General features: G+C 34.7%; 1 protein-coding gene across 1 annotated transcript in view; it reads left to right on the top strand.

Annotated features, from left to right (window-relative positions):
* The window catches only part of cathD (cathepsin D), a 45,348-nt gene extending 29,397 nt beyond the window's left edge, over positions 1-15,951 (top strand). Inside the window, exons 3-9 of the mRNA XM_089096716.1 lie at positions 2,682-2,805; positions 6,344-6,462; positions 8,545-8,741; positions 9,887-10,009; positions 10,523-10,676; positions 14,002-14,094; positions 15,668-15,951. Coding sequence (XP_088952842.1) covers positions 2,682-2,805; positions 6,344-6,462; positions 8,545-8,741; positions 9,887-10,009; positions 10,523-10,676; positions 14,002-14,094; positions 15,668-15,829 — 972 coding nt within the window. The 3' untranslated portion in view covers positions 15,830-15,951. The remainder of the gene's footprint in view (positions 1-2,681; positions 2,806-6,343; positions 6,463-8,544; positions 8,742-9,886; positions 10,010-10,522; positions 10,677-14,001; positions 14,095-15,667) is intronic.
* Positions 15,952-23,909: the final 7,958 nt, after the last annotated feature.

Here is a 23,909-nt window from a genome sequence, read left to right as displayed (position 1 = left end):
GACTGCCATGCTTGGCAGACTTATCTTCCTGTTCTTCCAAACTTTTTTTCAACTGTGAAAAAATACCCTGGATCTTTGCTATTCTATTTTTAACGTTTTCACTGCAGCCACCGTCTTTACTTATAATACAACTTAGGTAAGTGAAGCTCTCCCCGACATCACCTCTTCACTTTCAGTTATTCCTATTCTTTGCGAATTAGTCTTCCTAACATTAATTTTCAAACTTATTCTTGCACCGTGAACCCTCAAAACCTCTAAAAATTCTTTCATTCTGCTAACATTTTCATCTAGGATGCTTAAGTCATCGCCATAATTTAAGTCTAGGAGAGTTTTACTTTCCCAATTATTTCCGTGTTCTCCCAGCGCCTTTGCTGTGCTCTGTATGACAAAGTCCATCAAAATGATCCATATGACTTGGGATAGGGTGCATCCCTGCTTAACTCCTGATTTAATGTGAAGCAAGCTACTAACCTCATTTGCTATCCTAATTGCAGTAATGTTGTTCTCGTGCATAACACTGATCACCTTAACCTATTTATCTGGTATACCGACAGGGATAGGACTTTCGCTAAAGCTCTTCTATCAGCTGGGAAATGGGTGCTTAGTTCGTTTTTATCTAAGACAATCAAAGTGCGTTCTTATTAATTTTTAATGATTAACATTTTATCATTAGGACCATTCTTTAAGAAATTCTTGAACAATCACAAATCAAAAGAATGGCAACATGTCTGTTAGAAAAGTTAGGAATAGGTGGGAGAATTGAAGATGGCACTTGCCTAGCTTTGGGCCACCTAATCACAAATTATTTTTTTTTGCACGACTTGTACTTGCAATAACGTGTGACATATTCCCCATTAGTGAAGTATGTACTACATATATTTTAATTTTGAACATCCATGTTGCTATATTAGCCTAAGATATATAATCAGCACTTTCAGATACTCTTAAACATCCGCTTTGTGTATATAAATTACAATTTTTGGAACGTATATTAGTTTTTTTATTTTTGACTTCAATACTGAAACACTGTATCAGATTTGCACTAAACGAGGTAAAAAAAAAAACCTTCAATAGAAATTTTTATAGAAGCCAGACATTATATGGGAAACGTGTGTTAAGAGAGGTTTGACTTAGAACAACCACACTTTGACCTTAAATGTTTTCAGTGTTAAACATTTAATAATTTAGAGTCATTCCTTAAATAATTCATGAATGATCAAGAATCAAATAAGGTAAAACATGTCTATTTATACAGAGCTGGTGGGTGAGAAAGAGGTTGCATTGCGTGGGGGGGGGGGCAGGATCAAGGATGTCACTGAGCCAATGATCAATAAGCGTGGATATTTTTATAGACCAACTTTAGCGGAAATCTCATTTCTTTTTTATTTAGGAGACAGTCATACTACAATCCTGGCTAACGGGGGTAGGGGTATAGTGTTCGCCCTGAGGACTGTGGGTGGGGGGGTGGGGAGACAGAGCATATACACTATTGACCATATACATGGTGGAATATGCATAGATTTGTTATTTCTGTGTGCAGTGGGATAAGTAAAGGCTATTGGTGAAATAAAATGTATTCTTTGTGATAAAAGTCCTCTGAATTAGGGTATTCATATTGTAATTTTAAACAACAGAGGACCAGAACAGACATTTCATGCTATTGACCAAAGGGGCTAAGAAGGTTGAACATATACCCTATTTATCGAATAGGGTGGGGACATTGCCTCCAAATGAGTATGGAAACAAAACATATTTATTTGTTATGAAAGGAGATTAGAGAAAAGAATATGTGTGCCGTTGACTCAAGGGGGCTAGGTATGGTATGTATGCACTGTCTAGCAAAGAGGGTTTGAGACCGAGTGTAGTCACTAATGCGTAAGACAGAGCATTTGTACTGTTTATTCAAGGAGATTGAAGACAGACTGTAAAAACTCCTGACTTCTGCTTGATATAGGTATTTGCAGAATTTGAACCCATTGCTGGGATTTCACAGATCATTTCTATCCACAGTTTGCTTTTTGAACCTTATAAAGCTCTAATTAAAATGGATCTCTTCGACATTTGATTCGATGCCACCTGGTATCTCGGTGCACTTGAAGTGTAGAAAAGTGTTGCCTCTGATAGATTTGACCTTTAAAAATGGGTGGTGGGACTACTCAGTTGCAGTTGAACCTAATTACATGTGCTCATTTTGACTTTTTAGCCCCTGACTCATAACAGTAAAAAGAAGTAAACTTGGCCATGTTCCTTTTTTACTGTTATAAGCGTCTATTCCTATGTTGAGTATTGAGGTGTCCACCCACTGTGTGATTCAGTCACGGATTCGGGGAGAGGGGTTAAAACTTGTTTGGATGCATAATTCGCACTTTAATTCAGTGTTGAAAAAAAACAGCACAAAGCACATACTTCCTGAAAGGTAAATGAAAATTAAAACAGTGAAGAACTAAGAAATAAAGAAAAACAAAAACGATAAAAAACAAGGGATAAAAATACACGATCTGTAAATATTCAGTTCTCAAACATTTTGATAAGTGTGTAATAAGAGCGTAATAATACAAATGAAATGAGGGTATAATAGACTTTTTGAAATGTCTCTCACTTGATCTTTTGATCCCTCTTAGTCTTCATTTATTTTGTCCATACACTAGTATTGATTGATTTGATTATGTCCCCCTTTTCAGGCCCAATATTTTGGAGAAATATCAATTGGAACACCACCTCAGAGCTTCAAAGTCGTTTTTGACACTGGGTCCTCGAATTTATGGATTCCTTCCAAAAAATGCAAATGGTCCAATATTGCATGCTGTAAGACAAAACTTTTAAATATCTCTGATAGTTCGTATTTATATATTTTATTATTACTGAATCATTAGACAGAGTGAGGGAAAGTAGAAAGGAATCTGTCTTTAAGCCCTGTGCCTTTCTATGCATTGATAGTTTCAAGTAGCAAGAAAAACTGATTGCTATCTTCACCATCCAAAATGAAGTTGCATTCCCTGTATGAAAATGGTTTTTGAATCCAGTGTGTGTGCTAAATGCAAATTTTTCCTTTGGAGGGCTGCATTGTAAACTTCATTACTAACATGGGAATAAATACATATACTTTAATTTGATTTATAAGAAACTATGAATTAATAGCGAACAAAATATAAGTGACCTCTAACATTATGAAACAAATATTTAGCAGTCCATTCCTCATGAAACGCAGAACATTCATCTTCAGTTCTCCCGTTTTTAGTAGCACTCATTGTTAATTCAACGTCTGCCTTGATTCATTTACATTAAAACTTATTCATTAACCATCATTCAACGTCTATAATTCATTTTGGGTTTTGTCAAGGAACTTGAACAATACAGATGCATAATAAATATCAAAGCAATGTAAATATTATAATTGAAGGCATTCACATAGAAATAGAAATAATGTCTAGCTTGTAAATATTGAGCTGTAATACTAAATTTAACAACTATTATAGCTTTAGAAAGAAATATGTTTAGGGAGGGAGGCGCATCAAGTCTACTTATAGCTTTATGTTGATAACGTGGAAACGCTAGTATAGAATATTCAAAATATTGATATGAAATAGGATATGAAAATAATATTTTTGAAACCTAAATTATGTCAAATATAGTAATTATTTCAGTTTTAAAAATAGTTATTTGTCTGCTGGGTGTTTGTGTCAAGTATACTTTTAGCTAATATATAAGTTGATTGTTTGGAAACATTAATATGGAATATTCATGAAGTTAATATGGAACACGCTATGAAAATCGTGTTTTTAATGCCTACATTTTGGGGAGAATGAAGAGCTGAAATTTGTGTTATTTGGTTTTATGGGAAATCAGAAATCGAATGAGTTTAGAAAATTTAAATGAACCATCTAAAATCAATTGAATAAGAAAATTAGTTGCTAATTTAAATTATTTGGGTTCACACGGGAATAATGAAAGATAATTTATTCCAAACCAAGTTATTCAATAATTGTTAATTCTCTCATGGCCACCTCATTATATTCAAATTATTAGAGGAATAATTGTTTTACTGGTAGATATGGTTTTGAAATCGTTATCACAGAGAACTATGAAGACTGAGTTAATTGCCATTACAGATATTTTAATTTTATTGCACTCCTTAAAAACATTACTGGCTAATAAATTTTATAGTTGTTAAATTAAAAAGCAAACATTAAGTGAACCAAGAACTTAGGAAGAAGTAGAAATAGAATAAAGAAAGCAATGATGTATATCAGTTATTTGAATGTTTTCTATCACTAAAGTAAGAAAAAAAAAATGAAAAATCTAATAAAAAATGAAGGTCTCTTTGCCAAATATAGGATAATATGTGGTGCCAAAAACCATATGAAATGGTTGGTATGGAATATCTTTGTTTGGTGGAAAATTACACATGGGTAAAACAAAAGTTTTGGATTGGTCGTTTTAAACCATCTTGAATAAAACATTTTTATCAAAAAATTTTACAGGCTCAATATTGTTTCTATTTCTTTCTATGTGGGAACAACCATACTTTTTTTTCCATTTCAACATATGAATTTCGGTATATAAATGTTGAGAGAGAGAGAATTAATTTATTAGAAAAAAATACAATAACAAGGAACAAAATACATCTTCTACATCATATTATAGATTTTGATATGCAGAAAACAAGAATTTTTGAAAATCATATAAGTTATAAAAATAAGGTTTAAGTATAAACAGGGATTAGGGATATTTTAGATCAAATTCTATTCACAATAGTTTTGAAAGTCAACGTAAATTTTGAAATTCAATACATAACATTTTTTTAGAAATATATATATATATATATATATATATATATATATATATATATATATATATATATATATATATATATATATATATATATATATATATATATATATATATATATATATATATATATATATATATATATATATATATATATATATATATATATATATATATATATATATATATATATATATATATATATATATATATATATATATATATATATATATATATATATATATATATATATATATATATATATATATATATATATATATATATATATATATATATATATATATATATATATATATATATATACATATAATATATATATATATATATATATATATATATATATATATATATATATATATATATATATATATATATATATATATATATATATATATATATATATATATATGTATTATGGTCTTGTATTCATTTTTAATTAAATACCAATGTTAAAAAGAAGTCATATTAAACAGACCTACCACGTGAAAATCTATACAGATTTGTTTGTGGCAGGACTTAATATTTCACTTACTTACTACATACTTAATGGAAAAAAAGAAAAGAGAAAAAATGTAACTTTATATATAAATAAAAAAAAAACTCGTGAGAATTGCCAATCAATACTTACAGAAAGCAGCCCCCCCCCCCTCTCGCCCATCCTTACTCATCAAGAAATTCTTTATCCTATTACTTGAAACAAAAGTGTACTTGAGAAATTTCTCTAATCTGTGATTGATTGTTTTTTTTTAGCGCGAAGAAACAAGAAATAAATATTGAACGTACCTGATCCATCCAACAACGTTAAAATAAATACGTGTGGTCTGGTGATAGTACGGAGAATAGACACAGGAAAAATACTTCTTAAGTTACGCATAATACCGACATCACAGGCAATTATGACTGCTATTACTTTTACATCCTTTTTAATACGCAAAACTTCAGCTACATATACCCCCACATGTTTAATTGCCTTAATCAGTGACGACTATGAACAGGTCACTACTAGCCAAATTGCGGTTGGCCAATCAATTGCGGTTGGCCAAGTAAGAAAATTATCAACTCAATGTACTTCCCTAAGTGGAGCAAACGGGTAAAACATTCTTAAGTTTTTAATTCAAAGGCCTTTAATCTGTTCTTGCTTTAATTAACTTTAATTTTATTGTAATAGGCTACGCGTAAGAAATAAATTATATTGTTTTTTTTTTAGAATTCCATATCAGAAGGTAACCTGTGCTTCTTTTATAGGTTCAGGTGGTTATGTAGGCTCTATCGCTTTGAGCTGTATTTGTGAATAGTGATCATTAAGAGGAGTTTTAAGAACTTTTGACGAATACCTCTAAAGGTTATTTGGGTGAGAGTTTGAGGGCTTTTTAGATATTTATTTTCTAGCTTGATAGCTCCCTGGGAGTCTTGAACACCCGTGAAAGAGAGAAAGGGTAGTGTTCGTTTTGGGAGCTTTAGTGGTAGCTGATATTGCTTTCCTGAGGCGGCTCAGGTTTTCTTCATTGTTGAATGTTTGTATTTTTTTCTTCAGTGATGCATAACAAATATGACAGTAAGAAGTCTTCTACATACATGGCTAATGGGACGGAGTTCGACATTCATTATGGAACTGGTAGTTTGTCTGGATTTCTATCCTCTGATTCGGTCGCGGTGAGCCATATTTTTTGTTTTGATTTTACTAAAGCTATATATCTGCTACAGTCTGGTACTGATTCTAAAATGGAAATTAAAAAGATTATAGCTGTCTTCAAAACGCGGGAAAAACGAAGATGCTATTAATCTCGCTTTTGGTTGTAAACTTACAGTAAAGCTGGCATAAAGCTGATAAATATTTATTTGTTTTTATGTGAAATGAAATTTTTTGTTGACTTGTTAAAGAGTAGTATCTCCCCCATGTGCTTTTTTCTTGTCACTACTTATTAAAAAGTCGTTGTAGAAACTAGTGAGAAATTGAAAGTTTTAGTGTCTTTCAAAAGTCGAAGCTGTCCCGATGGCAACACATAAAAGTTTAAGATAGTCAATTTGATTTGGAGTGGCTAAAAGGTCCAAAAAAAGGGGGAGGAGATACAATCCACAGAGTACAGGGGCAATGACCCCAAGTTGAGCATTTGGCTATTTTAAACTTTAAACTTTATATAATAGCGTTGACTTAGTACAGAGCAAGGTGCTTCCCATGTGTTGATTTTTACTTGTTATTTTCCCCCGGTCCCTATATAAGGGACTGGCTGTGTTAGTTGTAGAAGCTTGGGAGGGGAATCTTCTATTAGAACTTGAAAGTTCTAGTGTTCTTTTTAATAACCGAAAGTAATCGGAGGTTAAGCAGCCCGCTCCGGTGGCCTTTCTTATACCAAGCCACCCCTGCAACCCCTTCCCCCGTGATGTCAGGTTGGTTGAACTAAACCAAAAGATACTGTGTGCATTGGATTGGTTAAAATTGCGTATTTGCAACATACCAGGAACAGCTAAGGGTATATGTTGAAAGTTTCAGGGCATGTTGAACCGAATCAAAACCTACTGTATGCATCTAGGTTGTCAAAAGGACGTATCTGTAAAATCTCGAGAACGAAGAAGGGTATAAATTCAAAACTTTCGTGGGTTGCTGAGGGGTGTGTTAAACTAAAATGAATGAACTTCCAAGGTTTTGTGAGTTCAGGGTGCAAGAATAGGTTTGAAAATTAACGTTAAGGAGACTAAATCGCTAAGGCTAGGAGTAAGCGAAGGTGAAAAGGTAATGTTGCGTAACGAGAAGATCGATCAAATGGACTAATTCACTTACCTTGCTACCAATACTAGTAAGGCCTGTGGGTTCAGTGAAGTTGTTAATTGTAGAATGGCTAAGGCCAAAAGTGTTTTTTTACAGGTGAAAACAGTTTAGAAGAATAAGAAGATAAGTCCGGGAACTAAGGTTAGAATATTGGAAGCTACAGTGACGATAGCAGTCAAGTATGGTTCTGGATCCCGCATTCTGCGGCTATAATGAGAGAAAGGTTGAGATGGCAAGGACGATTGTCCTTGTTGGCCAACCGCCTAGGGCAAAAAAAAAACAGGTCGTCCCTGGTTGGGGTGGGAGAATGTCGTAAGGAAAGATTTAAAGGAAATAAGAACTTCCTGGGAGGGTGTAAAGAGGGATGCTTTGGTTAGATAGAGATGGAGGAGGATTTTTCGTAGCGGTGTTAGCCTCAGATCGCTTTGTGCTGCAGTGAGTTGTTAGTAGTAGCAGTAGTATTAAGTAGAAACTTTTAGGGTATGTTGAACAAACCAAAATACGTTATGTGCATCCATATTGTCAAAAAGGGCGTATCAGCATAATTTCAGGAACGGCTAGGGATAATGGTTTTTCTTTACTGGAACCTAGTAAACAACGAGATATGTTGTAAATAATGGCGATGGAGCCCAAAAATCAGTTCATGTAAAAAATGTATTTCTGTTCTTAAACTTTCAAAAAACGTGTTTGATGGTTAGTTTTTGCTGTTGTTGGTAATAATTAATTTTAGTGTTACAATTTTGCAGTATTTGTTTGAATTTTTAAGTAAAGTTTTTTTTTGGCAATTTACAATCCAAGGAATAACTCTGAAAACCAATTTATGACGTCATATCAAGGAATATGACGATGGGATATTATTCCCCTGAGAAAAGCCTGTTAATAGATATGTGTATTACATCACCCTGTATATAAGATACAATTTGGTTACTTCGCTTTTTTTGTTATGTTTTTTTTCATTCTTTTTACAGATTGGAAATCTAGTTGCTTCAAATCAAACATTCGCTGAAGCAGTAAGTGAACCAGGTTTAGTATTCATTGCAGCTAAATTCGATGGTATACTGGGAATGGGATTCTCAACTATATCTGTAGATGGTGTTAAACCTGTTTTTAACACAATGGTTGACCAGGGCATTGTTGACCCTGTGTTTTCTTTCTACCTTGACAGGTGGGTTGTCTCTTACATTTTTATGACGTTTGTCCATTTTCAGTTCAGGCTTCTATTCTTGCGATTTAGTTTTAACATATGCCATTTGAATTTTTTCTAATATAACAGAATTTGAGTTTAAACTAATGTCATCTTGTTAGAACTTACAAGCCGGTTTATTTTGCCGTTTGTGAATTTAGGTGCTAAACTTTAGAATTCGAGAAGAATATGTTACTTATTGTCAGTTCTTTTACTTCTTATGAATTGATCATAGGAATAGCTCTTTGGATTGTTTTTACCCTCGATTAATTTGTTTCTTTTCAATTTTACACTTTGTGCTTACAAAAGCTCTTAAGCCTCCTTTGTATTGAAATATATTAACCTTTTAACCATCGAAAATATGAAATTAGGGTAGATGTGCTGGTATTGAAAACAGAACAAAAAAAGCCTTTTCATTAAGATGGATGTGCTGTCTTTTTGGGTTGCTAATTTCGTCACCTTGTCAGTTGTTACTGTCGTCTAGCTTTCAGTTTTGTGCACGTAAATACGAACTATCACTACGAAGTTCGTTACGATTTGAATTGTTACTCACTGAGTGTTAAAAAAATACGCTACATCTTCATTTGTTAATTCAAATCTCTGATAACAAGTGAATAAAATTGGGGATCCATCTCCTCAAAGTAGGTTAACTGATGAGTTTCAACCAAGCGCATGTACTGTCCTTCACTTACCCTAAATGTCCTGATTTGTATGATTACTTCCTATATTGACCTTTGTTAAACAGAGAAGCCTTTCTGTACTAGAAGCGGGTTCTATAATTGCTTGTAAAATAAGACGATGGATTTTAAACAAAGTCTACGATGCTACAGAAAAAAGATCCAATTAGAAAAAATGCCAATTTTTTTGTTAAGGAGAAGGATTTAATCAAACAAGTTCATTAATAAAAAGAATCGTAAGCTGTAAAGAACCAAATATACTTTCGAATTCGGCGTACGGATATCAGAAAGGCCTAGAATTACTGTTCAAGTTGTTTTTGCATTTGAAATATGAATGTAAGTGTAGCCTACCTGGCTAATTCTTTTCCAACAACAGAAATTGTTTAATATAACGAATTGTTATTATCTTGTTATAATTATAACGATGTAATTAGTCTTGTCCTCGTATAGAAATCCGAATGATGACGTCGGCGGAGAACTTATCTTGGGTGGATCAGATCCTGACAAATACAAAGGAGACTTTGTTTATGTACCCGTCACTAAACAAGGCTACTGGCAATTTACCATGGATAGGTAGAGTTTTTTCTATTATCTGTATAATTATTTTGGAGGTTTAATCATTTGATATTCTACTTGTCTTCTGCTAATGAAGATTTTTTTTTCTCCCTTTCCTTCTGTTTGTCTCTCTCTATTATATATATCATTTGTGAGGTTTTTGCATTCCACGTGCAAGTTATTCGGTTTCTGAAAAAAAAAGACTCAATACGTAATTTGCAAATTCTGGTGCAAGGAACCATTGTTTGGGGTTAGTGCAGTATTTAATAACCAAGAAAAAGAATAGTCAACGGCAAAGATTTTAACTGTGATTTTTCGACGTTGGAGGCTCACCTTTTGACAGTTTAATCCTTCTATTGACTTCTATAAACGAGTCACTCTGAGTATTCTTGTAACTTGGAATTCCACGCTGATGGATATAAATTGAGGATGCAAGTCTCTTCTAGGAATATTGGAAAATAAATCAGTTTTTTTTTACTTTTTCCCGAAATGCCTTTGCTCTTTTCCTAATTTTCTTGCTTTATTTTCTAGGATTTTCGTCGACGGGAAAGAAAGTCAACTTTGTAATGGAGGTTGCCAAGCTATTGCAGACACTGGAACCAGCTTGATCGGTGGACCTGTTGCTGAGATAAAGGAAATTAACTCGAAGATCGGAGCTGTTCCCATTACTGGTGGTCAATACATGGTATTTATTTTACTTTTTTCGAAACCCGGTGAATTGAGACTTTTAATTAATCTTTTGATACCGTATTTGCCTAAAAATAGATGAAAATTCATCGATTATTATAATTCATGTATGGAGTCTTCTGTCGAATTGTGTGGGCGTAGTGTTGGGAATATGGGACGTTTGGTTTAGGATCCGTAGTAAGTTCGGAAAATAACAACAACTGTGTCTTCTATTTCTCTATTCCGACTATGATAAGGAAGATGGAAAATGTATATTCCTAGACATTACATTGCATTGTTGAGTACCTATAATTCTGTCTTTTCCAAAGTATTTCGTTTACATAAGATTGTTATACTTTAAAAGGCAGAGTGGACTTCACGGCATACCAAGATATGCTGTCCGTGTCAATTAATTACCAGTGGTGAAGGCTTGGGATATTAGTTGGAAATAAAACTCGTTTCTTTCGTGAATTTTCCCTAAGAATTTCTTCCATGGAAGAGAAGACAACCGTCGATACCAAGTTACCTTGATGGGCAAATACTTGGAACTACGAATCACCCTTTAGCCTTTCTCTAAGCTGGTATATAATTTTTGTTCTTAGTTAAGTAGAGCAAAACTAATCTTATTATGGTCAATTTGGTTGTTTGATACGTTATAAAATATGGACATTTGAAAGGTTGGACTTGTCAACTTCAGAAGAAATCTTTATGAATTATCTCACAAAAAAAGCTTGAGATAATTTTTCCTGTGGTAGGCAAAACTTGGTTTGTTAGCTTATCAGTTTTGTTAATGTCTATATACTATTGAATGTTTTCTTCGTTTGCTTACGTTACACTAATTTTTTTGCGAACTTCTTATATTATGCAATGATTGGCAAAAGTCACAAGATTGGCCTCGTTCAAATTTACACAGAAAGAAAACTTAAACGTAAAGATGTTATAAAATATAAATATGATTTGACGCCCAATTAGGCCCGGCACTTTCTACTTAGCTTCAAAGATAGTGAAAAAATTTTGGGAATTGCATTGGGAATATAAGAAATTGAAAGGTATTTTTCTAAGGTCTTGAGAGACCGGAAGTACGAACTTGGAGTTCTACGTCACCTCCATCCTCTGTGTAAGTCCCCCCCATGCCTTAACTAAAACTAACTTATTTGAGTTTAGTTATTATCTCTTAACACGTAATGCATATTATTACTGAATTGTTTAATTTCAGCTGTTTAATTGACAATGCTACTAACTTTGAAAGTAATAAAGAAAGAAATTTGGAAGAAAAATAGGATATTTACCCTTCTTTTCTTCCAAACTTTGCGGAGAAAGCAATTTGTTCAAGGCAAAAACAAGCACACAAGTTTTTAACTGCTTTTGAAAAAATATGCTATTTCAAATTTAAGATAAATCATAAGACTGTTGAACATTTTTTTTAATATTGTCCATCGTCTTTTAGCATAGATTTCTTGCCTTACAGCTTTCCCGATTTTTCGTACCTGTCCTAGGTTGTAAGGATCTTTTATTCTTTTTTAAACATTGACATCAGTAACAAGTCAAGTTTGACGAGAATTAATGTTTAATACTAGTAAATACATTGCAGTTGTAATGCTTGTTAAAAGAATAAGTCGACATTGTTTGAAATTTTTTACAGGTTAGTTACAGCAGTGGCATTATTAAGAGAGGCAGCGCTCTCGCTTTAACGTTGCCTGTAGTAAAATGCCATAAGCCTTCAGCGTATTAATGTTTTTTTTTCCAGAGCCAGTTTATATGGAAAGAGTGGTCATAGAGACCACAAAGGTCACGGAGGGGGCTCGTCTGTTAGAAAATTAAAAGTTTTTGTGCCCTTTAAGAGGCAAAATTAATTAGACGGCAAGCAGACCCCCTCTATTGCCATTTTTTCTACCTGCCCCCCCCCCAGATCAGTTGAAACTTTCATGGAATGTTGAACTGAGTTAAAAGACGATATGTGCATCCAGGTTGTCAAAACAGCCGATCTGCACTATTTCAGGAACGGCTAAAGGTATATTTGAACTAAATGAAAAAGATGATATGTGCATCCAGTTTGTTCAAAGGCTCAAATCAAAAGATCTCAGTAACAGCTAAGGGTATTAAGTTGAAACTTTTAGTGAATATTGGGTGAGATATTTAACTATATCAAAAGAAGCATTGTGTATCCATGTTGTCAAAGGTCATACATGGAATATATCAAGAACGGGTAAGGGTATTAAATCGAAACTTTCAGGTAATGTTGAGGCGGACGTAGAATTAAATCAAAAGACACTATGTGCATCCAAGTTATCAAAATGGCCTATGTGAAATATCTCTAGAACGGCCAAGGGTATTGAGCTGAAACTATCAGAAAATGTTGAGTGGAATGTTGAACTCGGTGGCGGTTTCAGGCCTCATAATCTCGAGGGGGCAACCTTTTATATAAAATAAAAGGATGTTGAACTGAATCAAAAGACGTTATATGTATCCAGGTTATCGAAAGCGCTTGCCTGCGCTGTCATATGAATGTCTAAGGATATATCTTTCTAAAGCAGAAAGATAGTATGTGTTTAGCCTTGTTTTTACCACCGATTTCAATAAAGGATGCATTGTTCAATGTATTTAGCTTAGGTATCTTTAACTATCATCTACTGTTGTTTAATATTTTACTTTTTCTTTTTTACCAGCTAAAGGCATATTTTAATTCCGCTGGTTATAGCTATACTGTCTGTGTCGCTGGTAGTGATGTGTTTCTGTTTTTCCCACATTTAAGTCCCATTCAGGTCTTGTTCTATTTCTCTGCCCATAATGTTTGGTTCAAGAAGCTTCTTATTTTTCTAGAATATGAGGATTTTACTAGATTTTAGAAGAATAACGTGATCAGTCCCCTTGTTCCTCATTATCTGAATTATTTAAGCTAACATCGGTCAATCTTGTTTCTCACTCACGAGTCTACCGGATGTCAAAATCCTTATTCAGTCCAAGTAGTGATTTAAAGTCATAAAAGGTTTCATCCAGGAATATTGAGATTAGTCACATGTATCATCCTTGTAATGCCGAAACACAGTTGAAGAAAATTATGAAAGCATTATATTGAATCTGTCATTGTGTGTGCTTAGGATCTCTAACCTTGTAGAAGCCAAAGGTCTGACACCTATAATTGTTTCTAATGCAGCCTACGACTTCTGGAAATTCGACCCTGCATTTAATGATTTTTTGGGGGCTTTTCATACCAGGGATCTTTTTCCCGTCTTAGTTCTCCATCAGCTGTGTGTCTTGCTTCTATTTTTCCTTCATTTCTGTGTTTAATAATCATTTTAAACGGCAGCATTTTAAAGTTTTATAGTTAACTTATTTTTTGACAGATTGACTGCAAAAGGATCAACGAGTTGCCCGACATTGTACTTACAATTGGAGGAACCGACTTTACTCTACAAGGAAAAGATTATGTTCTACAGGTTGGTTTTTCCTTTTTTCTGTCTTCTTTTGCCGTTTAAAACGAACTAAAATTAAAAAAAACTTACTTTAAATATTTGAAAGGTTGAATCGTAACTATATTAAGTAAGTTTTTTTTAAAGAGGAAAAGACGTAAGATGGAGACAAGGACAAGTAATTATTGGAATATGACTATTAGAGATCCAAAGCACCAAAATGTGTACAGGCTGGTAATATCTATTTGATAAGCACTGATTGATACATGGTTATTTCTTGTTTTAATGGAATAATTTTTTGTATAGGTACTTTCAAACAAAAGAACGTGTTTTTCTTTTGTTTGAAATTAGTCTGCAAACCTCTGTTCTATTGATATAGAACAGCTGTTTTTACTAGTTTTATGACAAAAACTATCTTTGGTAAAGTACGATTTTACGGCTCAAATCTGAAAGCGAATAATAAACGAATTTTCCAGGATGTACTGTAGGTGATAACACTGGTCTGGAGCCAGTAACTTGGTACCTACTATGCTTAATCTGTGATGGCAGGGTTGCCAACACCAGTGTAGCTCATCGGTGGCAATGACAGCAGTATTAAAAGTTTTTTGTTTGGAGGGTTGATTTGGGTGCATGAACCCTAAACACTGCTTATCTAGCTGGAGCACGAAGAAGACACGAACGGACTCTGCATACTTTATAATCTACAAAATTCAGTACGAAATAGTTTTAATGACGGACAAAATACTTCATGTCATGCATCAAAACAGCTAAATGTGTTAAATAGCAAGTTTGAGCGTAATTAGTGAATAAGACGATTTGTGCAAAGTTTTTGATGTTGGAAAACAAAATAATCGTACCTAACGGGAAAAAGCAGAATATAAATAGGCCGAAAATATATTGGTTATTAGTGTCTAAAGGAAGAAGATTGGATTTAGCCGGGGGGTGCTGGAGTAACACTCCTTTGAATATTTAGTGTTAGAGGACTGTATTATTTTTTATTTTGGGTTACGAGAAGATTAATAGCGATTCGTGTTAATAGTACTTTTTATCAATAAAGAACAGGAAAATCAAAGAATTTCAAAGTTAATTTTCGGAAAACGATATTTTTCTAATTAAAATTTTTACGAATAACCAAGCTGTATTTATTTTTCCTTGTTTGTCAGGGTTAGGACTTTTCTACAAAAAATATGTAATATTAGAAGTAAAAGTTTAATTCCTACTTAGAAAAGATTAATTTTGCAAATTTGACGCAGAGTCATTTGCTGTCGTAAACTACCGGCTTATGATGAAATTGAACATGATTAAAAATCCAAATTTTATTGGAGATATACTCGTATCAAGTATAAAAAACAATACAGGAATAGTGGGAGAGCGAAGGACTGGTCATTGTACTCTAGTAGACAACCAATCTAAGTGCTTCTTATTGTTTTTCCCTTAATGCCTAAATTCTCTCAGAACTGCTTAGCTCAAACATTGGTTACTTTAACAGTGGTCTAGAAAAAAAACAAAAACAAATTGATACTTAAATTTTGCTTTTAGAGGATCATTTTGCGACGCCGCTTTTGAAAACAATTTTTTCATCAGTTTATTTAACTTATAGGTATCTCAATTTGGCAAAACGCTCTGTGTTTCTGGCTTTATTGGACTTGACGTTCCGCCTCCAATGGGTCCAATCTGGATTTTGGGTGACGTTTTCATTGGTCGGTATTACACGGAATTCGATTTAGGCAATGCTAGAATAGGATTTGCCGAAGTTGCTTGAATAAATAAGCAAAGCGTTATACAGTAGCAGCGGATAGAGTATAACTCATATCTTATCTAAATTTTGCGTGATATGATTTAATTTTATTTGTGTTTTTGTTAGTAAATTAGTAAATATATAAACTTTGATATACTAAAAGATTTTCAGGAAGTATCTATTCTATGAAGCCATTTTCAAAGCTTCCTGTTAGTTGCAAGCTGTCAGTTTGTCTTTCTGCGTTCGTAAGTATTTTAAAAAATCCAGACCAAGGCGTGGATTAATAGTGGATTGATGTATCGATTTCTGTTCATCGTAAACCAGTATAATTCATTTCTTTAGAAGTCAATTCTTCTGTTTGCTACTTGCGCGTCTGATTATTTCTTGTGGCAAAAGTCCAGTTTTCTTGTGCTGCTGTCCACCAGGAGCCAAGAAGGCGATTGGCCAGTTACAGTTCTTGTGGTCAGTTAAAAAGATTATTAAGTATATTTTTCAATGCAATAAAAGAGCAAATTTAGCGATTAGCGACACGTCAACCCGTTGCAAGATTTTTGTCTTTCCGTTTCCGCAATGCCAACAAGAAACCTTAGGCAACGCATAGAGAATTCAATGAACGTCGATAGAATCAGTAGAACACTACTGATCATACATTTTGACCAGATATAAAATAGGTTGTAGCCTCAGTGGACATATCGAGTCGACAAATTAAAGATGCCAATCAACTCCTGCAATTTCAGGATTTTCAATTTGAGACTACGCTCTTCTTAGGAAAACCAACTTCAGGTGGCAAAATCAAACTCGTATAAATTAATAATATCTTCTTAGTGCCATGAGGATTCGCCAAAAGGCTGCAAAAAGGAAAAGCATTGAGGACTTGCTGGACTTCATATAACTACATCTTGTTTTTTCTACAATAAAAATTCAGAAGAATAGCATATCAAAGAAAAACTATTTGACTGTTGGAATTTCCGTTCTTACAGGGCAATAATTCATGAGAATATCCTTCGATTTTTACTGCATCGATGCAATTCCCTTTTGTAGCAATTAAATTCATAAAAAAATAAAGTATTTGCTAAATGAAATTAAAGAGCGACAGTAGAAACTAAATGAACAAACATTTTCCTGCAAACGAGGGAAGCTAACGTCCACGTAACTCTACTTCTCTACTTTTAAGTTTGACTATTGCTTTACCGAAAGCATTTTAGGGTCCAAATAATGTGAGAGTTGATAGTTTAAAGTAGCAGTTTTTTTTACGGATTGCCTCCCAAAACAATTGAACTGGTAATTTTATCGTTTAAATCAAATGCACATAATTAAGCCCTTTAATTCCCAAGGTATTGTTACAAAGTAAGAGATCATTTCATCACAGAGCAATCGCTCTGGAAGCATTGGGGTGGGGGATCAAATGTCAGCATCAAGATTAGGGGGTTGGGGTGACAGCCTCCCTCATATAAAGGATAATTTTAGTTCGTTTTCACGTTGCTCTTTACTTAGTTTCGAAAATAAACTTGATTTTTCCTTTTTTCCTTGATCATTGAGGGTTACTGTTTTGCACTTAAGTTACAATCCACAATGTCCCTTGAACATGAATGCATTATGCATTCATTATTTGTATACCCAACCCTACTCAAACCATTATATTCAAATAGCTTGTTGTTCTGATTCTCTTTCCTTTTCGCATTTGTTAGTGGTTTGGTTGGAGCTAATTCGATCGAAAGGTTTCTTTGTTCCAAAAATTTTTAAACCGTAAACTACAAAATTAATTTTAGATTTCTGAAACTGTTGCTTCTTAAGAGTTAAAATAGGAGCATCCTCTTTGTAAAGGGGAATTGGCATAAGAGTGAGTAAAATTACCTTCGTGCAACTCCCAGTAAGTGCGCATCACTTATCAGTATGTTTCTTGTGAGTATTTAAGTTTCAGGTTTTTATGTACAAAAATATTTCAATCAAGAAGTTATTAAAAGAACTGCCACGATCAGGTAATCCCGTACTTTTCAGCCAGGTTAAATGTGCAAGTCATACACTTGACTAGTTTTTGTCAAAACGGGGTGACACAAGATGAATTTAGAGCTACAGCGGGTGCAGATTAACGAGCCAGCTATGTTTTCCTATCATTTTGAGAAAGATGGTGGACCATGATATGATGCTAATACCTGACAATAAAATTGCAACTGAAACTCCAAAAGGAGTTGAATTCCAGTCCATTTTTGCAATCATTTTACTGTGGCATTACGAGAGCACTTGATTCAGCTGCTTACTCATGGTGCTGGGTCAGAATTTCGTAATATAGACGCTCTCAAAATTCACTATCAGAAATGTGTTAAGTTTGTGTTGGTAGTTTCCTGTAATGGACTCCGGGCTGAACATCGGTCAGTGCAAACCATCTTAGAAACAGTATCAAACACGAATAAGTGAAAACAGTTCTCGTCCTTTGGTTAAATACTGAATAGCAAAAAAGAAAGGGAAAGAACAAAATTGCGCAGCTCCAATTATCTAAAACCGTGACAAAACGATGAAATAGATGATTACAACTATCTTTATGTGTTTCTGGTTTCGAGTCATTACCAGCTAAAAAGATAATGTCGCGGAGCATGATCGGGTATTTTTATATCGCATAGGTGAGGTAAAAGAACCACCACTCTCATTTATTTTTAATTATAAATAAGAAATTCTACCATTAAATAGGATACTGCTACTACTACTACTAACAACTCATTGCAGCACCAATCCGCCTGAGGTCAGCACAACTACTCACACTCCACCTCCATCCCAATCTATTCAAGCCTCCCTCTTTATACCCTCCCAGGAAGTTCCCATTTCTTTTAGATCTTTCTTTATGACATCCTCCCACCCCAACTGCGGACGACTTGCCTTCCTGTTGGCCGGAAAGGACAATCTGTAATCCTTCATCCGCAGAACGTGTCCTAGCCATCTCAACCTTTCTCTCATCATAGCCATAGAAATTGGGGCTGAACCACACTTTTCGTACTGTCTACTGTTTGAAATACGGTCAGTAAGCCGGGTACCCAAAAAAATCCATAGGCAATTTCTCTAGAAAACATGTAGCAAATCTTCACCCGCTTTTTGGAGCGCCTATGCTTCAGAGCCATATTTAACCACCGTCGTCATTGTAACTTATATTCTAACCTTGGTTTGCAGACTTATCTTCCTATCTTCCAGACTTTTGTTTAACTGTGAAAAAAAAAAACAGTACCTGAGCCTTGGCTATTCTACTCTTAACATCCTTACTGCTTCCACCGTCTTTAGTAATAATACTACCAAGGTAAGTGAAGTTTTAAACCTGATCAATCTTTTCGTTACCCAACGTCACCTTTTCATCTTCTCTTTTTCCTAGCCTTAGTGACTTTGTATTCTTAACGTTAATTTTCAAACCTTTTCTAGCACCTTGAACTCGCAAAACCTCTACTAGTTCACACTTTCATGTAGGATGCATAAATCATCAGCGTAATCTAAGTCCAGGAGAGTTTTTCTTCCCCAGTTGATTTCGTGGTCTCAAACTGCCTTTCCTGTGCTCCTTAATACAAAGTCCATCAAAATGATCCACATAAAGGGGGATAGAGCACAACCCTGCTAAACTCCTGATTTAATACGAAACCAGCTGCTAACCTCATTTCCTACCTTAACTGCAGCAGTGTTATCCTCATATATAGCACTAATCACTTCAATGTATTATGTCTGGTATACCATACAAGGATAAAGCCTCAGCTAAAGCTCTTCTATCATTAGAATTGAACGTTTGCTCATAACCTATAAAACTTGGAGCAAAGGTGTTTGATAACTCAGGCACTTCTCAATCATTAACCTAAGAGTGAAAATTTGGTCGGCACACTACCTTTTCCAAAACCGCACTGTTCTTCTCTAGTAACTTTGTCCACAGCATCTCTCAGTCTAAAAAGTATCATATTACTAAGTAATTTGCTACCTACAGAGACCAGACTAAAGCCTCGATAATTACCATGCTCATTCTTATCACCTTTCTTATAAAGTGGTTTAATTAAGGTTTTCCTAAAATCGCTAGGTACTTCCCATTTTTCAAAAATCCTATTCATAATCTACAGTAACTTATTTCTAACCTAAGAGCCACCATGTTTAAGACACTCATGTACCACACTATCAGCACCTGAAACCCTTTTAGTACTGTCACTAATTCTTTTTCACAAAACAAACCTTCCTTCACATCCAAGGTATCACAAACTTTTGGTATCACAAACTTTTTCCTTTTCTTCTACATCTTTTCCTGCAACTCAATCTCGGTTTAGTACATTCTCAAAATGTTCTGCCCATCTCTCTTTAGCTCTTTCCTTATCCCTAATTGTGGCCCCCTTCCTATCTTTAACTGGGACAAATCCGGATTGTCAACTCACTCTCAATTTATTAATATGCCAGTACAATATTTTACTATTATGCCGTCTAGCTGCATCATTTAGATCCTCGGCAAGTTTATCTATGGCCTCCAATTTTATCATGGCCTACTTCCTTAGTTCATATTTAAATTTTCCTCCACTTTCTTTACATTCCTTTTATTTTCATATGATCTATCACTCAGATAATTCTTGTACAAGCCCCTTCTCCTCTCAGTTAAACATAAAGCTTTTTCACTAATATTCCTAGCTGCGTTCCTAACTTTTTCCCTAAGACACCATCAGCAACTTCACAAATTGTTTTCTAAAATTATTCCATCAGTCTTTAACATTGTCAAAATTTAAACTCTCCAATTTAGTATTCGACTGTTCCTGGAAAGTTTCTCTCAAATTCTCACCTGGAGTCTACCAGCATCATAACTTCCCTGGAGGTAGTTACCCTTCCGAAATTTCTGCTTTAAACTAACCATAGGCAGTTCTAGATGGTGATCTTTATTTTTAACATCACTCCTATATACCCTAGTATCCTGTATTGATCCTACCAGTCTTTGGTTTACAATAAAATAATCAATAAGGTTTCCTGTCTAATAAGTCAACTTCGAATCGTCTAAATTCGTCAGTCAAAATGTCGATACGAATTATTTTTTAACGTCGTAACATTCCAAGTTCCAATTTTCATGTTCTTTAAATCATTGAAATTATTTTGGCCTTAAAAAAGCAATGGTCCCGGAAACCAGTGAAGGACGGGGCCAACACATTTTCTCAAGTCTATACCGATGCGCTTAGGTCGGCTTAGAACCGGAAAGCAAGAAGTGCCTCAGGCCTTCAGTATGAAGGGAGACTTTGTACAATCCTGGGCCCATCTTGGTAACAACATGGTTTTCAGCACTTGGCGATGCTCTTCTATCAACAAGAGTCGAAATCCTGCACAGACAGTCTCAAGCCTATTACCTTCGACTCATTATATATTCATGCCTACAAATATAATTACAATATTTTTATATCATTACAATAATTACGATTACAAATTACACCCGAAAAAGATTAAGCATATCTTACCAAAATACTGCCTGCGGAAAAAAAACATTAGCTGAGAGTTAACTGTCATATTAAGTTGACTATCAGTAACTTAAGAAATCGTTTTACATAAATTTTAGCAGTTGTCAGTACTCTTTAAAGTAAATCCTTTACTTCATTTAATTTGCTTTGTTTAGATCTCCCATGGAAAATAGCCCCTCGCGGAAAATATGGTTTTCCAAATTTGAATATTTTATTTGGGTTCTGTCATTTTTTTTTTTATTTTAGCTGATAAGCGCTAAGGAAAGTGAAAAAGAAGAATTTATATGCAAGTCTTGCCCCCACTCCGTGCAAAAATGTTCTTCTCATGGAAAATCCTTCAGACTCTCCCCCCCCCTTCAGAAAACCCCCACGCGAAAAATGTCCGTATGTTTCCTAATAACAAACACTATCTGTAAGCAATGGACAAATTACAAAACTTAAAATGTACTTAAACTTCTGCAATGGGGGTCTGATTGCTTAGGGAGAGAAAGAGATGCCTCAAAGGGAGCATTTTAATGCAAAAACATCTCAACTCTCATTGAGCCTTTCTGATAAATACAGAATTAGCTCTATGAGAGAGACGAGAGGAGGGTGGAGGTAGAAATTAGTTATAATCCTCAGGCAGTTCTAGTCTTTTCTTAAAGTCAAAAGTGATTGGATACCAACCACAAGGGGCATTTTTCGGGGGCGGGGGAGATTTTTCACGGGGAAGTATTTTCCCGGGGGGAGGGGTATCTTCCTTGAGGTGGAGTTTTCAGGAGGTATTTTCCACAGGTGTTTTTCCCGGGGGGGGGGGCTGTTTGCCCTTCAATCAATTTTGACTTTCAAAAAGGGCACTAAAATTTTCAATTTCCAATCGAACAATAAAACGTGATTAACAAAAACCCTACAGTCCTCGGGGTAAGGGCTGTAGGTTATTGCAAGTTACCCATTGTTGAAATTTATGGACTTTATAGAAGGGATGGTCTTACAAACTTTGGAGAAGGCTCATTCGATTGGAAATCGAAATTTCAAGTTCAATTTTGAAGAATCAAAGGCAATCAGAGGATAACCGCTATTTTCACTCCAAATGCGTCCAATCAAAATTAAAAAAAACAAATAAATAGTCCAAAGGACAAATAACCATGCTTCTGGGGCTTTCAACCCCACCAGCAGCTCCTGGAGCGAGGACCGTAAGTTAAGCTAGTTACTCACTGTTAACACATAAGGTTTTTATGAAAAAGATTTTTGCATGAACTTGGGGGGGGGGGGTGCTCATTCAATTGGAAATCAAAAGTTCCAGTGCAGTTTTTAAGAGTTAAAAGTGATCGAAGGGCTTCCACCCCACCCTCTTTTTTCCCCAAATACATTCGATCGATAATTTTAAGATGACCATTTTATTCAAAACTGATCACAGGTTAAATAACTATGCCTCCAGGGTTCACAACCCCTAGCCCCTGATGCAAGAGCTGTAAGTTATGCAAGTTGCCTATTGTTAACATAACAAGGTGTTTTTTTTAATTAAGAAAAGAGAACATGTTTGATCATATAAATAAAAAAAGCATGGAGCATTAAGGTCAAACCTTAGGGAAATGTCAAGAAGAATGCCAAACACAATCAAAACACACATTTTCCTTTATTGGTTGTGAAAAGAAAGTACTACAATAGCTACAATAGCTAAGGGTATCTACAATATCTACAATATCTACAATAGCTAAGGGTATCAACCGTCACATCGTTCGAAAAATGTTTGGGAACATCTTCAACTAAATCAAGAGGTACTTTGTGCATCCAGTTTTACAAGACGACGTATCTGCAATGTGTCGACAACAGCTGAGGGTATAAGCCTGAGGGTATGAAGTTTAAACTTTCTGGGCATGTTGAAGGAATGCTGAAAAAAAGACTGGAGTGCAACCACTCCCCCTCCCATATCATTTTTAGCTACAATCTCCTCTGAAACATCTGATCGAAATTCGTTAGCCAGATTCACAAAGGGCAAATATTTTAAACACATATGCTTATTACTTAACGTCAAGAAAGGTCTGATTCATCTGAAAAAAAGATAAATAAATCAGCCTTAATGGTTTATGACGTCGGATCTTCGTTTTTTTTTTGCAAGAATAAAACAAAGCTTTTTTTATTAAATGATCTCGACAGGTGTTTATATCATGACTTTAAGAAACAAATAATTCCAACAAGGTTGAACAAGTAAAAATTCTAACTTGTGTTTTACCCAATGATATTGCCTTATATTTTTAGAATACTGAAAAACTGAGTTCAGTGGTACAGTTGCACGATGATTCAGTTACACGGAGGTTCATTTAAATGGGGTTAAGTTGCACGAGGGTTCAGTTGCACAGGGGTTCAGTTGCACGGTGGTTCAGTTACAGGGGTTCAGTTGCTTTTGGTTCAGTTACACGCACACCCAATAACTCAAATACGCATTGATTGCGACTTCACAATTTTTCAACCTTAAAGCCATTAAGATTATCAAGACGCCAAGTTTTCCGGTATTATTTAAGGCACGTCTGTCGAAACGAGAAACCTCTGGGCAGGAGGCTTCATTCCCTACCATTCCCTCTGGTAACAACTACGGAAGGAATTCATTTTTGTCACATTATGCAATATTATATTTGAATACATTTTGTTCTGCTTTGGTCAGACTATTTGAACAATGAATCCCT

The sequence above is a fragment of the Artemia sp. Qi Xiang Cuo genome, chromosome 11 (genome assembly GCF_049724085.1).
Source record: "Artemia sp. Qi Xiang Cuo chromosome 11, ASM4972408v1, whole genome shotgun sequence".
Classification (NCBI taxonomy): domain Eukaryota; kingdom Metazoa; phylum Arthropoda; class Branchiopoda; order Anostraca; family Artemiidae; genus Artemia; species Artemia sp. Qi Xiang Cuo.
The sequence above is the reverse complement of the archived record's forward strand: the minus strand, read 5'-3'. Positions and strand labels throughout refer to the sequence as shown.